Genomic DNA, 18,219 nt, shown 5'->3' on the forward strand with positions numbered 1-18,219 from the left:
TATTTTTTTAAAAATTATAAAAAAAAAAAAAAAAAAAAAAAAAAAAAAAAAAAAAAAAAAAAAAAAAGACAAAGAAAATGAAAAACCTGCAGAACAATCCAGATAGTAGCCTTGGATGGATGGGTCAGAACCAAGAACCTGTTCATTTCAGAGAAGAAAATGCAGAGAGAAAAAATGGGCATACATGCAAAATCACTAGTCTTGACTATCCTGCTCTACACACAGCAACAAGCAAGACCACTTAAAATTAAAAGCTACACAAAAAAAAATCCCATCAGAACCATGAGGCAAATCCCCAATACAGCTGTATGCCATGGTGCTCTCTCATAGACGTTTTGAACTGCTCTGCAAACTGCTTTTAAGTGGCCTGCAAAAAATCAAACAATAAAAACAAGGCATCTGCAAAACAAAAAGACTGGAAAGGTGCTGCAATCTGACAGTAGCTGAGTACATCAGCACTAGTCACTTTTAATACCAAAACCAAAAGTTCCAACAACAGGAGTCACCCCAACAAAAGCACCAACAATTCTTCAGCTAAAAAGAAAAAAACCAAAGTCTGCAGAATTTTTAAGTATTACAGGTCATAAGTCTGCCTTTTTATAGTCTTCAGAACCAAAACTCACACCTATTGTGCTCTCTTCTTTCTGAGATCTTCAGCCATTGACTTTCAACATTCTTTCCAGGCTTTGTTTGAAATTCCAAGCACAGCGAACCCTTCCTCACCTGGCCTAAGAGGTTCTGTGACTCCTTCTGTTCTGTTTCTTTAAACAACAGAAAGTATGATTTCCATCTTTCTAGTCAGTGTAAGCCCTCTTTTTATACTATGCATAAAAACCTATTTCCACTAAACTGGCACAGGAAGGTGGTCTATTGGAACCTACCAAGAACTGTAGGAGGCTGAAAGTCACATGGTTTGTACCAAGTCATTGTGAAGGATGATCATTTTGTAAAGGTTTCTTGCTCACACTAAATACAGCTCACAAAGTAAAATGATGTTCCTATTACAAATACCAGTAACAGACTACTTATCCTCAGTGTCTACAGGCCTAAATCACACAGCCAAATTAAAAGCAAAGGAGGTGCTTTGGTTAATATGATGACATACTAACAAATAGGTATTTCTTTGTGAAAACTTTGTTATCATGCAAAAATCTAACAAAAAACCTCCTAAAACAGAACAGCTTCCATGCCTGAATGCAACTCCCAAACAGAGTTAAGAGGATACGCTGAAAACAGTGCCTGGTGAATGGAAGGGCCTTGTTAGTGCACTGCTCTCCCTTCGAAGTCCCACTGCAGGTTGTTGGTTCTGTATCTCTCTGCCTTGCTTGGCTTGTGCTGAAAAGAAAGCATAAAAGAGTTTACAAACCCCCAGTCTTGTGGGTACTTAACACAATTATTATACTGAATGTAGCACAGTAGGATGAAAAATTGTAACACACATGTGTGTGTCATGATCCAGATGGGTGCACACTACCACCAAGCTCTACACAGGGACACAGAATAGATGTCAATGACAGGTGAAGGTGTGACTGTAGTAACAGGATTATTTCTTATTTCACAGGCCCTTAATTGTAATGAGAGGTGCTATGTGCTACTACCATGTAAATATTACAACACCTTGCAACAGAAAGGGCAGCAGTAGGTGAGTGTCAGCACAGGTGACCCTCAAAACGAGGTCAGTCTTTAGAATTCAATGTACTGGGTATGCCTAGATGGGAGTCAAGTGCACTTCCAAGCCTGTTCATAATCAAAACATGCCGAGCATCCCCAGAGCTTACATGCAAGCATGTGCTCAGACAAACTTAGACTGAGCTCTGGAGTGGCAGAGCCTGAGCGTGCTCAACATGGATAAAAGCTCTCCTCCATCAACGTGCTACAGCCCAATCCACCAGCAGGTGCCCGGAGCTGGGCGCTTCCCCAGCACAGCCTCTGTGCTTTGAGCCTGAGCTGCAAGCAGGCGCCAGACAGCAGTGTGGACGAGCACTGAAGCGTTACACAGCTCGCTTGGGGTTAGCCTGCTCTCCAGGCATGTGTCACCTTCATGGAGATAAAGCTGGCGATTCCAGGGCTGACTTGCACCTCTGTACACGTTGTTTTCTAGGTTGACAAAAAGTTGTCTGTAGCCTGACTGTTTTCCTTCAGCCATTTCTGGCATCAACTGCACTTTGACTGAGCAAAGTTTTAGTTAGCAGTATTACTCCTGTGAAAAATTTTGTATCTGAAGAGACTCTGTGGTTACTTAAATTGACCAGAGCAGTGATGACAGGCATTATCTGGCTTTGCTGGTCTACCCAAAACAATGTAAACTTTTTTTGCTTAATAAAAGGGAAAAATAATAGGGGGAAAAAACCAGCAAGAGCTTGTCAGTTCAAGTGAACTTTTGCTGTAGTGTTTAAGTTTGGAGAAATTTATACACAACTTTGGAAACCAGCAATGGACTTCTACATTACGCCTCAGAGCAGTTCTTCAGAATCAGTTCACCTCCCCAACAATGAACCCTTCAACTGTCATGAACACATCCCACTTAACCAGGAACAAAAGCATCCCATTAAACACAATATACTCCCAGTACCCAGCTCCAGCCTGCATCTCATACTATCCACTACACCCCACAGTCACACATCCTGTAAAGCAAAGCCCCAACAGCAAAAGGATGCTTCTGATACCCCAAATGTAACACCAGGGTTCAGACTTAGTCTGTTCCTGCACAAATATGACTCAACTAACTCTCCATATGCTGAGAGCTGGAGGGATGTTGACATTATCTAGAAAGAATTCCCACAGAAGATAACCTTCAAAGTTGTTAGAAGTTATGTATTTTGTTGCCAAGTTTTATTTAATGTCGGATTGAGTTAAATCTAACAAAAAGCATGAGCTTAAATTTGGTTTGCTGGGAAGATAATTAAGAGGAGGTACAGACTTTTCAAAAAAAGCTGTCTGAAGAACAAAATCTGAGTTGGAGCAGTGAACTACAGACCACATCTTCTACTGGCACAGTAAAGGACCAGATATTTGGGCCCAGAAATTGCTGAACAAACTATCCACATTTTACAACATAAAGCTGGAGAAGGTCCGTCTTCATGGAAAACTCTGTATGCCACGTTTATTTTACTCCACTGACAGGCATTTATCTGCCATGCTTCTCCTGCCTTGTGCGTGACTACCGATTTCAGAGCTCATCATTTCAGCTGCGGGATGCCCAGCCCATGTCCACCCTGCCCAGCCCCAGGCTCCTGCAGTCACAGGGCAGGTCTAACCTGGTACAAGCACACGCAGCTCTCCGGAGTTCCCGCAGGAGCTGCCCCGCGCGCTCGGGCTCTCTGCTGGCCGCCTGCAGCAAGGCTTTCCGGAGCGTGTGCCGGCATTTCTTCTGGCGGGATTCTGCCCGCTCCAGGCGGCAGAGGTGCTTGTATTTCTGCTGAAAGTAAGTGCAAAGTCTGGTCACCCTGGAACTCCTGTCATCTGCATTGTCATCATCGGACCTGAAGAAAGGAAAATAAAAACAAATATGTTTTAAGATACTACTTTTTTTTCTCCCACTAAGCTGATTTGTCATTCTAATAGAATTGTAAAGTTGGCATCCATCTTCTAGCCACACAAACATCCAAATGCTGAAATCAGGCAGCGCAGCTTGAGAAATAGCTAGAGCAGGATCCCTTTTAAATTCTAAAGGTATTTGCCCTTCTTAGTATGTCATTATTAGAGATTACATCAATTTATCATCAAGTCTGACGCATGTAAATGTCTAGATCCTGCTGTTCAAAAAGAAATCTATACTGTTAACCTTTATTTATTGTAAATGTCTCAGCAAATGAGACCAACGCTTAAATCAAAGTGCAATTAATGGAGAAGACAAGGGTGGGGAACTGTGCAGTGGAAATTTATTGAGGAACAATCATGCTGGAGAAGATAGTCAAATTCTAACAAGTACCTAGACTGCTGACTTCTTCCAATTCCTTTTACTCTGCCAGGCGGTATATTCCTTTTTAAACCAAAATACACATTTACACAGCTAACAGCTGATACCGATTTCCCCTTGCTGCAGAGTTGCAGTTGAGTTATAGTACAATAACAGAGAAGAAATTCACATCTAACTCAAAGACACTGAGGGAAAGATCAAACCAGGGCTAAGCAATGACCAGAAGAAGGATTAATCCAACTCTCTGTTGGCTTAAGAAAGCCCTTCTCCATTTATCTTGGCTCCCTGAATGTCCAGGCATATATCAACAAGATCATCAAACCATGTCAACACATTCAGTTAAATGAAATAAAAGTCATGAAACAGAAAATCATCACTGGAACTTGTTAAAACAAGGTCCATGAAGCTAGCCAGAAGTTCTCCACAACAAGCACTAGTTTGCAGAATGAGTTTGTTGTCCATGGAGCAACAAAATACATGTGCTGAATCTAAGCATATTCTGTTGAGTTTTTCCTCTAATTTGTTTCCTTATAGAACAGAGAAACTTTTTGCCAACTTTCCTATCTGTAACACAAAAAAAAGGGCAGGGGAGAGAAGGAAAATCCAAACAAATGAAGCAAATCAAAAGCTGGCAATGTTCAGAGCCTGTGGGACTGATGAGCTGACACCCAACCTGCACACAGCAAAGGAGGCCACCACTGAGACGCAAGAGATGTGAAATACCAGCCATGATATTTACTAAATAAAGGAAGATCCAGAAATGCAGACAGCACATCTGTCCCTGAAAGGCAGTATGGTGAAAACCTATTTTTTTTCTAGAAACTCTGACTCTATTTACACGCAGGCCAATTCCTGCAGCCATCTTCACACTAAGGCTTTCCACGAAAACTGCAGCAGCAAACACTGCCTTTGACACAAATGCATGTTTTTGTGAAGTTTCACGTAAAGTCAACCATACTATGTATTTTGGCTGTTAAAACAGATTACAACTTATTTTCTAGAAGCATAAATTACAAGTAATTAACCTCTGCAATTCCATGCTTAGCAGCAAATACAACCTATGTTAAAAGTATGCAATGTTTAGAACATTTTTACATTGAAAATTAAAAGAAAATACACTTTTAAGATCTCTTAGGAAAGAATGCTTACTGGGGAAAACTGTTTAGAAAAAATTGACTGTGGATTAATTGACTGTGGCTATATGTAAGTAATACATTCCTTTCCCAATGCATTACTAAAAGAGGAAAACATAGACAGCATATATATTTATTGGTAGGTTTAATATCTTAGATATTCCATTACTGTTCTGGGCCAAGACTTTTAAACAAAGTTACTGATTTAATTTTAAATATGGTTAAAAATTAACTTTAAGAATACCAGGAGTATTCCTGATGGGAAAGAAGTTTCTTTTGTGTGGAAAGAGTGTTTTTTAATGTACATTTCTCTATATTTGAGACTTTTTACTTCTCTCACATTGCCAGAAAAATGACAGAAAAAAATGACATTGTATGCTAAAACATTTTTGATCTTCAGTTTATGAGATATTTTTTAAAAATAGATTAAGACATATATCAAAGGTATAGAAAGAAATCATGCCTTCAGCGGGCAAGGGCTTATTTTGAGCCAAAACTTCTAAAAGCCAGTTTTTAAAAGCCTGTTCAGAACTTCGTTCCCAGGCCACTAAGATTAGCCAAAACATTTATATGTTCAAAGAAACCTAAAAATATCAAAATAAAACCTTTCTTCTTCAGTAGGCATGAAAATGAAAGATACTTTTATTGTTGCTCTTTCATAAACAAGTTCGCCAAATTCTATTTAGTTTATTCTCCTAAGCTGCATATAGAACTTCTGAAGTTCAACTTAACGTGTGGCATTTCATTTTTACAAAGATTTCTGAAAGTGCACACAAGCCATTTGATAATCCAAAATGCTTTCTCCCAACCCTTCCCTTTCAGACTGTCATGTGGAAACATCAGGGGGATTATTGCTGTGTGTTCCTGAAGAAAACAAAGACAGCACGAAGCAGCAGAAAGGAAGAGCAAAAGGGTGAGCAGCCAGGCACCACCAGGGAATGAGGAGAACATGCTCTCTATTCTGAGACAACCCAGCAACTATAATACAAATCCCTCCTTACAGAGCGTTTTGAAGAATCTTCCCTTCTTTCTTTTAGTTACTCTACTTATTGGGAGTTATTAAATCCATCTTTTGACAACACAGTGTTGATATTTAATACTTTGAGGGAGTTGGTATGAGGAGGGACTCACACTCCTTTTTCAAACTTGCTACTTGAAATGTTTGTTCTATCTATATTTCAGAGTAGGAAGCGAAAAAATATTTTGTTATAATGTCATTTGTTTTCCAGCACTTTCTAAGATACCAGACTCAGTAATCAAATAATCTAGGGGGAAGCTTCAGTAATCTGCAGCAGAGAACAGCCCCTGCTTTCTCTCCAAATTGCTGCTCCCACAAGGGATTCCTCCTACCCCAGCAACCTTCTCTGCCAGCACCCAGCCTGCACCGTGCCCACTGCCAGCTCCTGAGCTACTGGAACTGAAACGTTTGTGCCTGCCTCGAAGCACTGTGTCCCGAACTCCTGGGACCACAGGAACACAATTTTTCAAAATTAAAGCACAGAATAATAAAAGCAAACATTTGGCCTGCGTTTCCACAGATGATTGCAACAATATGAATTTTACAGATTAAAAGGCCAGAAGGCAAGTGAACCAAAAAATGTATTATTGTTGTCATGGTTTAACCTCATCCAGCAACTAAGAACCACAGTGCTTGCATGCTCCCTCTCCCTGCATGCTCACTCTCCCTACTCCCACCAGTGGGATGGGGTGGGGAATCAGAAAAAAAACACCTTGTGGGTTGAGCTAAGAATAGCTTACTAACGAAAACAAAGTAAAATATACTACTACTATTTATTGTAATGAAAAAAAAAAAAAGAAAAAGAAACCCCAAGAAAAACAAGTGATGCCGTATACAGCTGCTCACCACCCAGTGACTGACTGATAGATATTCAAGCCTACCTCAAGCAGCGATTGGCTCCCCCCAGTTTATGTCCTGCCCACGATGTTCTAGGCTGTGGAGTATCCCCTTGGCCAGCTGGGGTCAGCTGTGCTCCCTCATGGCTTCTGGTGCACCCCCCCTCTGGCAGAGCACAGGGAACTGAAGTGTCCCTGACGTGGGACTAGCACTACTTAGCAGCCAAACCATCAGAGCATTATCAACGCTGCTCTCCTACCGAACCCAAAACACTGTGCCAGCTGCTGAGAAGAAAATGAGCACTATCCCAGCCAAAACCAGGACACTGCTAAGACACTAATTTTTAACAAATCTGATGAATTTTTGGGAGTTTAAGAGCAGCTAGAGCATCACACAAGAAGTTCAGCAGAGGTTTCCCCCACAATCACACAAGCAGAAATGCTGAGAACCAGCTGTCCAGTAAAGCAGAAATTAACTGTTCATTTTCTTTCAATAGTCTATTCTGAGAAGCATTCCTCTAACTGTCTTCCATGCAGTCAAAAGAAAAAAAGACAGAATGCTGGTGGGGACCACAAGCTCAGATACAAATAAACAGAAAAAAGAGATTTAATTTTACTAAGAAAACCAGCAAGTTTAGGTATGAAGTTCAGGTATTTAAGTTTATGAAATCCCCTAAGTTTAGGTATGTGATTTCAAAACAAAAAAGTTTTGGGAAATAGTCTCCATTGGTTTTCTGGTAAAATAAGTCCTCAGAAATCAGAGCTGTAACAAGTCACTGGCTGACTTTAGGAGGCACCAGTCTGTACCACCAGATTAGCAAGGCAGAGTCATTTTGACAAATCAAATCTCCCCAGAAATAGCTTGAACTAATTCATCTTCAGCAGCAGGCAGACCACACTGCAGAAGTGTCAAAGTGAAACATTTCAGGTAATAAAAACCACTACAGAAGTTTGCAGAATAGGAACTCAAGTTTTAGAAGGCTGACATCAAGTGACTGCTTATCCATGATCAAAATTAGTAAGGTTGTTGAAGAGCTAACACTGAGCAGGCTGATGGAAGTACAAAAGCAGCCAGTTGCATTCAAAAATTTATCCATCATGGATAGTTAAGACAGCATTTAACTGAGGTGCACAGAATGCTAGAATGGAAAAGAAAATGTCAAGATAAGGTATTATTTTCTCTCAGTATGTGAAAAGAGTAGGAAGAATCCAAAGGAAGTTAAGACAAATAGAAGACAAAACACACAGAGATGACCTTTATAAGTTGGCAAAAAAATAGGGATCTATGGAAGAATCAAATCAAATGTCAAAGAAAGAAGAGTATAAGGGAAGTTATTTAATAGATATATCTGCTGTGAAAAATTATGTATGATTTAGAAGTCTGAAAGTCTGTTCATGATTTCTCAGAACATTTTATTTAAAAGTTGCCTTTTAGGTTAGAAGTAATGTTTGTGAAAGGTCACTCTAAAACTGCTAATGCCCTAAAAAACAACAGTTATTCATAATAAAAAAGCCCTCTTTATTTTAAAAAAGTGAAGTCTACATTCTTCTTAACAGCTTTGATTCACTGAAGGCTCTTAATAAATTTAGCATCCTGGTGTGTGTCCTGATGAGAGAGAGACACAGCTTTGTGGTTCACCTGGAGGACAATCTTCAGAGATGGCAGGAAATTCTAGTAAGTTTCAGAATTTTCAGAATGTAACAACAAAATAAGGTTTCATTAACACCATTATTCTAAGTGTGATAGTTAAAAACCAAAAAAAAAATAAAAAATAGTTGTAGAATCAAAAAGTCCAGTTGCACATTGAATGAGAGGCATGTTACAGAAACTATAATCAAATTCTAGTGAGACCCCTATTTCTTTGTTAACAACATACAACACTATTGTTATAATACTACACCTGGGATGCTTTGTTTTAACTGTGCACCTTCAAATTTACATTAGTAGACCTGTATTATCATATCCTGCTGTAAATTTAGATTTGTGACTTAGCAGTATATAGAGAACATCATAAGCCTTTCTGCACCAGCAGTTAATTCCTGCTCTGTTTATCCTTTTGATCCCGTGCTCGCAAGTCCCATGCTTCCCTCCAATGCTTACAAGTACTGACAGAGGTTTATTCAAAACTTAATTATGAAAAAAATACCATGGCCTTTTAAAATGTACATTAAAACAACAGCCTGCATAATTATTACAAGAATTAATGAGTAAAATGGAGGAAGTTTACTGACAAAGTTATTAACAACAGTAGGAAAGACAAGAAACCAACAGCAACCCCATTTGATTCTAATTCAGGACCTCCAATCATCAAAGCACACAAGTTCATGAATAAATCCTACTAAACTCAATTAAATTCAAGCAAACAAGCTTAAATCCTTTCCTGATGCATCCTTCTGATAGCAGACTGCACAAAGGTCTCTAAGTTAGCTGGAAACTGGGACAGAAGGCGACAAGCTGTTCCATAGCTCTTACAAACAAATGAGTTCAAACAATCCTTTGTTTCAGCAAAACACTTGAACAAGTGCTTAGGTTCCACTGGCTCCACTTGAAGTGAAGCTCACATTTCCATGATTTATTCCATCAAGGCCAGCATGAATACTAAAGAATCATACTCACTCAGGTCTCTCATAGCCGAGGCTTTCTCGGATAGACCATGCAACCTGGTAAGGGGAGGTATGGTCTGAATCCTCCAACTCTTCTCCACTGTCTTCAGACCAATCCAGCCCTAAGGGAATTGAAAACATGGAAACTGGATGAAAAGAGCATCCACCTCATATAGGCCTCTGAGCAACCTTTGGCACAAAAGATGAATGTATAGTATAGTTGCAAGCATAATTATGTTTTATTAAATTATGCAGTATTCTCAATTATACAGGAAAAGCTACAGTAACAGCTCCATTACAGTGTGCAAATAGCATGCACTGATTTTTATCATAACTGAGTTTTCCTTTTATTGGCTTCTTTATCCATAAGAAGTGCAAGAAAAATCACCATCTTACCCACAGAAAAATACTACTTTTTATAACTAAGTACAAGGTAAGAGAGAAGTCCCTGTCATGAAGAACTGGCTACTTGGCAAATTTTAATACTATATGATCTAAATAGGCCAATTTCATTTCTGTTTATATTCTGACCCCTTTTCTATGCCAAAACACAGAAGAATATGAAAACTGTAAGACATAGCAGCAGGGACAGAGATAGATACACAGCTACCCAGGATGTTCCTCTGCTCAGTCTCTGTAATTGCCTGCCAAATGCACATATTAGTGGGAAGAAAGAGCTAAAGGGAGAGATACAAACACTCCAGCACTTTCACCAAGCAGCATGTTTTCACTTAATGATGATGCAGTATGATCAACTTACAGTGGGCTCCAGCAGCCTCAGCTTGGCCAGAAAGCAGCCAGTAAGTTCTCAGGGGGAACATTTTATCTGGAACTTAATCTTTTGGTTTTTTTCCTATTATCTCTCCCATATCCAGTGAAATTCTTGCCACTTTCTTGCAGCAGGTGGGATAAAATCCCATTCCTGCATTTACGAGCTAGCATTCTTTGCTTTTTCATTTTCTTGTGTGCTCCTTGAAAATTGATAGAGTTAAGGAGCATTTCATTTTTGCTAAAACTAAACTGAACAACTGTATCTGAGATGATTCTGAAGTCAGGTGCCTTGAGTCTGGGAAATGCATCAGTACTTGTTCAAGCACTTTCAGAGTTGGAGACATACACACATAAGCTTGGAATATAATAATCAGGTAACTCTTCATATAGAACCAGCACTTTAACATAAACCACAGATATCAGAAACCTAAATTTTCAGGAACTTCAGCATTCTAAAAAAATTATTTTTTATTTTTATTTTTAAGACATATATTTGAACTAAATTAAGATACCTTAAGACATTTGATAAAATGCCAGAATTATACTTTCAACTTGAATGTTTCTTTTTCCTCTTGTCTCTTCCATAAAGGAATGAAAAATCAACTTAATCATTCCATAAAGATGTCCACAATTGACAACCACATAACAAATTGTTTAAACCCAAAATTTAAAAACAAAATCAGAAACTGAGTTGTTTTGCTTCTCCTGGGCACTGCAGAAAGGAAGGAATAAAATCTAATCCAGATTCAGTTGTACAGACACTGAAGATTGCAGTTACATTGATATCCAATTACATGGCTCTGATGTTGGTACACATAAAACTGGCTTAAGCTTTTGAAATTCTGTGCAGTCATCTCTAGTGCTGCTCAAATATAGAAAAGAAATCCTGAAATTCTCTGATCTAGGCATACCTAGTCTTTAATATTAAAGGCTTATAATGAATAAATAACAAATTTTCCGCTCTCGCATAATTAATATGTAAATTCTTTTACTTTGCCAAATATAAACTGTTTTAAATGCATCCACATAGTTATGCACCTGCCTAACTGTATATGTATAGGTCTAACTGTACATGTATAGGTCTAACTGTACAAGCATGTACAGGTCCAACTGTTTTTTATTTTTACTATGCCTCTTTTTAAGGAACACGTATTCTCTTCACCAGTTGAGAATGTAGAACGTTAAGCACAGAAAAGGATCTTTCAAAACACAGGTCACCTTCTAAGCTATTGAGGTCTGTGACACTCAGAAATGCCTCTAGAGTTGCCATTCCTCTAAAGACATGCACTATATACAGGACCATCAAAGCTGTTTTCTGAAGAACAATTTCCTTTGGAGACATGCTACGGGATGCTAATTAACTCCTGAACAAATAGTCAAATTATCCCATGAGTGCCAAAGGGCAGATCTTAAGAGCAAATTAAGAAAAAGTTAATTGAAATTGCAAAAATTACAGATGTTTGCAATTAAATAAGACATTATTTAGGGAATGTCCAGGTTTAGCTGAAGCCTTTTTTTGTTTTAAACATCATAAATGGTGTTTCTACTTATATCACATTTCCTTTTCCCTGCCAGTATTTTACTTGCTAGAAAAGTACAATCTAAAACTAAGCAAAAAAGTAACTGAGGGAGGGTGAGGAAAATAAGAAGGACAGATAGGTGTACCTAGGCCTATATTCACAACAAGACAAATCAGCCATAAGGTCAGTTGCCTTTTCAAAGCTCACAGAGCACTACTATCATGGCACCAATTTGGCTATATTTGCTTGTATTTTCACAAGCAGCTATGGATCATTATGTGTAAGGGGAAGACTATTTCTGCACAGTACGCAGACAAGACTTCACCCTTCCAACTACCTTCTGTAACAATGATGCTCTCCTGAAGTGGTCTTTTCCTTCTCTTCATCCATATTCTATACATAAATAGGGCCCAAGAAAAATTCTCATGCGTTCCAATTTTCCAATTAAGTCAAATGGAATTTCGAATATGCAGAGACTGATGGGCCAAATTGCCAAACTTTTACTTACATTCATTATGTCATGTGCACTTATCACACACCTAATGTTTCAACCTAACTTTGTCCACTCTTGTAGGTACCACTAGTGTCACATTTACCACTCGAGTTGCAAACCTTCTACATGAGGTCTCTATAAGCCAAACAATGTTTTCTACACCTCAGTTTGGTTCTCAAAGGGTTAACAGAACATTAAGAAGAATAAACAACGAAAATGCCATAAACCATTTGTGATGGGTCCAGGTATTCCCTTCATAGACAACAGGGCTAAAGAAAATGCCAAGAAATTACCTAGCTCAGGGTTATTTTGTACGGACCGCACAGGAATTCAGGACAGGGCTAGAAGACATCCCCATTCAGTCTTTTGGTTTCAGGTTAACAAATATGGCTGCAGTGCATCTATTACCCACTCACCTAAGTGAGGAAACAGATCAGTGTCCAGCTGCTGTTTTCGAGTGCACAGTTTCACCAGTCTCTGGAGCCGGCTCATGCAGGACGAGTGCGGAGAGAAGGCTGTGGCTTTCATGAGGACCCGGTCAGTCCGTGGCGGGTCCGTGACAGGAGCCCTGGCGGGTGGCAGGAGAGGCAGAGGTCTCTTGTTAGACAACTGCCGCGCTTGTGCTATAGTGTGTGTGGTGGGTGCCACTCCCTGCATTGGTAGGCTGGTGTTCAGAGGTTGAGGTGACTTGCAGACTATGCCCTGCGGTAGCCCTGTCGTCTTTAACGAAGCTGATGAAGGTGGCAGATGGGAGTGCTGCTGCTGCAGAGGCTGCTGCTGCAAAGGTGCAGGAATGGGGCTAAAGTGCTCTTGGCGAACTTTTAAAATCTCTGTCTCTCTCTGGCGCTGCCGGTTGTGAGCCAACTTGCTCTGCAACTTTTTCTTCACTGTTGCCCCTTTCTTTAGGTCATCATCCTCCTCATTGAAAGCAAAGGGGTCTTCTAATTCTGCCTCCAGGTAGTGGAGAGGAAGCCTTGCCCCTGGAGGGGAGAGGGACATCCCATCCAGTCCATTGGGCATCTTCAAGGCCAGGGTGGGCACTGTCAGACCGAAGGCCATAGCATCCATCTGATGCCTGACCTTTACCTCCTCTATGGGATCATTCTTTTTCTTCCTCTCCTTTTTCGGTATAAAGCCAAGTACCTGCAGGTGGCTGTTGCAGTACCTTTGAAAAGTAAGAGCAGTCAGTCATTAACTAAACTTCTGTAAGTAAAATCTGAAGACAAGACATCACTTAGGAGAAACTCACAGACGCATTTCAAGCAAACATAAACTGAAACAGAAGAGATTTTATAAGAATTGTACTCAACTTCTAATACAACAGATAACTGTGGTGCTCCCAAACCAGCAGGAAAAACCTTAAACAAGCAACTATTTCTAATCTTCAGATGTAAGATTCTTCATTCATTATTCATAGGAAAATCACATACAGTCATTCAAAATCTTAACTCTCTAACAGGGTTAACAGTCAAAATCCAAAGTGAACAGAAGAAATGGACAGTCTGATACATAAAGCAGCAAGAATCTAAGCCATTAACTGATCAGTTCAAAAGCTCCTAAGAAAAAGTATATTGAAGAATACTTCTTTTCATTTGCTCATTCTTTCAGTGGAAGTAGTTAACATGTTCATCAATGTACACATTATTATTATGATGATGAATTCCACTGTAGTAGGGAGCAGTTTCTTATAAGGACAATCTCAGAACATATCTATCTGCTATGAAAGATCACTATTTCCACTTACTGAACAAGTAGCATAAATACTTAAATTCTGTTTTAGTAGTTTAACACGATGAATTTTAAAGCCAGAGGATTAGCTGAATATTCTTCAATAAAAATCTATCTTCAACCCTCTGCTGCTAGAAAGCATTTACACGATGCCAGAAATATGTATATATACAATCCAAAAGCATGGATTTTAAGTTCTTCTGCTTTCAAAGTCATGCTATTAAAAAAAAGAAAGCAAAAAGGTCTTTGATACTCTGTCATGAAAGTAAAAATAATTACAAATTGTGCCATAGATGACATACTAAAAAGTAAGCAATTAAGTTTTGTTTGATTAGAATCAGTATGTGACAGAAATTTAGGAACCATGATGTGATTCTTTTCCTGTATGCCACAGGCAGCCACTCCTGCCTCTGTAGAGCCCACCAAAAATCAAAATTTGCCCTTGCAGAATCCCATCTATAACTTACAGCTTACAGATGACCAAAGATACAAGGAAAGAGTGATGTCTGCATCAAGGTAATTATGGACAAGATAATGAATAGAATACCATGAAGGTATTCTTTAAAATTGGATCAGTACGAATCTGAGAACAGTAAGTTTTGTTGAAAAAATAGGTTAAAATTATATTATTTCTGGTCTTCATATTATTTCTAGTCTTCATGGAGCAAAAAAATGGCAGAAAAGCGCAAAACAACCCCCCAAAAAGGTTTAGCACTTCAGTTTAGTCACTTTCAACTTGTCGACCCATTTCTAAAGAAACAATGTGTGAACAGCTCTAAAGGGTCCTTAAAAGGGAAAAAACAGAAAGCAACTTCATATATGCTCTTTAATGGACTCCATATATGTAGCTTCTTGTGAGACCCACACTCCTAAGATTTCACAAATCAGAAAAGGCTGAAAAGCACTGCTACTTATTATTGCCTAAATAATTTCTTCATTACATTATGTTGTAAGTAAAAAATAAACCTAGATGAGGCAAGCTAAAAGCCAAAAACTTGCGCAGTCCTTATTAGAACACACTGGAATACTGTAAATTCATACAGAGAGATGCAGTTCTAAAAATAAAATTATATAATGAGGGCGCAATAAAGCTTTCCTTAAAGTCAACAAGCACTGTTTCCGTATTTAAAATTAAGCCCTTTTAAAATATGTTGTTTGAAGAGTTACCACAGCACTTTTAGTATGACAGAAGAAAAAAACCAATAAACAGACTAAACAAACATAAGGGAATTTTTTTCCCTCTTATGCCAATAAAACGAGTGTTCTGCTCAACACAAATGCTTCCCTTATATTGTCCAGAACTTAAATTACTGTCATCTTGTGTTTGTGCTGATGTGAGGAGGTAGAAGTGCATAGTTTGTTTTCATTGCAAAAACAGTAAGAAAAGAAACAGAAAAGGTGAATAAATTTGTGGAAAGGTAACAAGTTTGCTAAAATTCTCTGAGTTTTAGGCTAGTAAGGGTTTGTCTTGTTCATTTAACTCTAACAATCATTTTTATATGGCAGAGAATAAAGCTTTGGCTCTTACAGCTGACCATACTGCATCACTGAGAGCCAGCTGGCTCCACTGGACCCAAGGATGCCAGGCTACAACATTCAGATTCCAGTACACACTGGCTCTGTGCTTTAGGCTCTGTCAACTCCCTGTCTTCTAGTATAAGGAAGGCTGTTACACCTTGGACTAACAGGAGCAAGAAGAAACCAGGAAGAGCGGTTCAGTCTTCTCTGGGTAAGGAAGACTGCACACAAGCAGTTTTGGCTAGGCATAGCTCTCATTAGCACCACTTCAGCCTTGACCATGCTGAAGTGATGCTCTTGCCAGCCCTGCACACAGCCAGGGGGGCATGCACCCATATTTCCCCATCCTGCACATTCCAGGATGGCTTTTTAGTCAGCCCTGGCCTAAAGTGGCTCTGACTTCACACAGTGCTGCAGAGTCTGCATTAGTAGTTCAAGCTCCACAGAAGTCAGATTACTGGGAAGACAGGAATGACCCTGCAAGTAGCACAGTGCTTTTCACACAGCTCTGAGCACAAAACCCATTAGGGTCAAGCTGGCCCTACAAAAGCCAGTTCTGACAAGCTGTCTTAGACACTCAGTTTGTCACTTCTATAACTGTCTGTGAGTTATGCTCAGCTGACAGTATCACAATAAGTATCTAATACAGGTGTTTTCCCCTTCCTCATTCAGAACCAAAGGCACTTATTCTGTGCAGGTAAGGTCAAATTAAGTCCACAATTATGATGGGTTGATATCCATTAAAATTATCATAACATGAAGCACATAAAATGTGATGGGCTCTGAAGACTTCAGCTGGACTGTTTCCTGCATCCACTGGGAAGGCAAGAATTCAGACAGTGAGGTTTTCTACCTACAAATGCGTTCTGCTTCTTAGTACAGCCCAGTTTGGTATCAATTTCCATCACTTAAAAGAAGACCCAAACAAACTGGGGAGCAGCTTGTATAATAACAAAGAATTTAAAGATTCTCTCAAGTGAGAAGAATTGGAGACAAAATAATGTTTAACTCAACTAAATTGTAGCAAACTTATATTTAGAAATCAAGTTGCATTTCATTATCTTTGTGTGTATCTGGTTAAGAAGTAGGAGATGTATTCAGAGAAAACAGAGATATAAAACCCACGTGTGTATCATCCCACATATATATATGTACTCTCTAAAAAAAAAGATAGTGAATAGAAAAATCAGACTTCAAATGAAGTCACGCACTATTAATAGATTTAATTTGTAGAATGTTAATGGTCAATAAGAAATTTAATAATATGGCATCATATTAACCATCTTTGTGGCTGGTAGCATCTCATTTATCTAGGGTCAAGTGATAATTCTTCTTAATTATCTGTGGGCAGACTATGAAGCTTTTGGCATATAATACATGCATCTTCTTGAAATACTTTTTTTAAACAATCTCTAGAAGTATAAAAGAAGATAGCTGTCAGAGCATCATACATCATGCTTCTGATCCTGCACAGTTCCCTGTCTAAAACTGTGACAAAATGACCATCTGACAGTAATTCTGTACACAAAAAATGAAAAGCTATGAGTGAAGAACTCAGACATTGCAAACATCTTTATATTGAACGGAGTGTGAAAAAAGTCTTCGAAGAAACAGATACAGGTTTGCCTGCCAAAAAAAGTTTAGAACAGCCACAGTCCTATCACTAGCATTCATTAAATGTTATTGTTAAAATTAAACTCTGCCCCAAGAAACAGTCTTTTAAAATATTCTTTCAACTATCACATCCTCTCATTTGAAATTAAAAGTTTATTTTCTCTTTCAGACACCTGCTGTCCTCTTCAAGTACTGTAATGTGACACTCGACATGCAATTGAATTATTCTAATATAACATACACCAGATGTCATGACCACACTTCACTTTAACTTGAGAAAAATCAAAAAGAACAAAGTGTGAACTCAATTCAAGGTGTAAAGAAAAACCACAAATTCCATGGGAACACATGAGACATTAAAAAAGTGTCATTAAGGACTATTACTTCTATTGTTTTTCAGTATGACCCCTGGTAAACAGGAACTCTCTCAGTCAGCTCTTGCATCTGAAATTACAGCATACCATTTGTGCTAACAATTTCTATGATCATTTCTGTGAGCTTATTTCCAAAGAGCCTCAATTGTACAGCAGCAAAGAAACACTCACTGACTGTCAAATTACAGCTCAAAGTTATTCATCTTGTGCCATTTGAGCATTTGCCCTACAGCTTTTGACAAACATTCAAAGTTTTTTTCTCACTTCATCAGTCTCCTCAGCTGAAATGGCAGGTGAAGTGCAAGTTAATTTAGAGCACAGTCCAACTGTTGTTTCAGACAAGAGAGGGAGCTGTGAGCTGAGAAGGAAGTTATATGTAGGGCACAGTGGGAACACCGCTAATAATGCAAAAGGTTAGTGAATGGCAGCTAATAATGTGAAAGGTCAGTGAATAGTGGTTTGATTTTTTTGGCATATTTTATTCATATTTTAGGTTTAAAAAGCATTTCTATGAGAACAAGCCGCAGATAGTTAACATACACATTAATTAAACACTGCATTACTGGCAAAACATGCAATGACAGCTCTGAAAAATAAAGTCATGTACTGATGGCGGACAAGATTAGACAAATTCTGCTATTTCAGCCTGAGCAGCAGCAATGAGACTGGTGTTCAGGAAGTCTTAAGAGCA

At 38.8% G+C, this 18,219-nt stretch overlaps 1 protein-coding gene across 1 annotated transcript in view; it reads right to left on the reverse strand.

The window, feature by feature from the left end:
• Positions 1-18,219, reverse strand: part of INO80D (INO80 complex subunit D) — a 58,502-nt gene that overhangs the window by 30,068 nt on the left and 10,215 nt on the right. The window contains exons 5-8 of the mRNA XM_041473438.1: positions 12,711-13,459; positions 9,524-9,632; positions 3,258-3,482; positions 1,226-1,335 (exon numbers count right to left, since the gene is read on the reverse strand). Coding sequence (XP_041329372.1) covers positions 1,226-1,335; positions 3,258-3,482; positions 9,524-9,632; positions 12,711-13,459 — 1,193 coding nt within the window. The remainder of the gene's footprint in view (positions 1-1,225; positions 1,336-3,257; positions 3,483-9,523; positions 9,633-12,710; positions 13,460-18,219) is intronic.

Source organism: Pyrgilauda ruficollis, unplaced genomic scaffold (assembly GCF_017590135.1).
Source record: "Pyrgilauda ruficollis isolate IOZ18807 unplaced genomic scaffold, ASM1759013v1 scaffold3, whole genome shotgun sequence".
Classification (NCBI taxonomy): domain Eukaryota; kingdom Metazoa; phylum Chordata; class Aves; order Passeriformes; family Passeridae; genus Pyrgilauda; species Pyrgilauda ruficollis.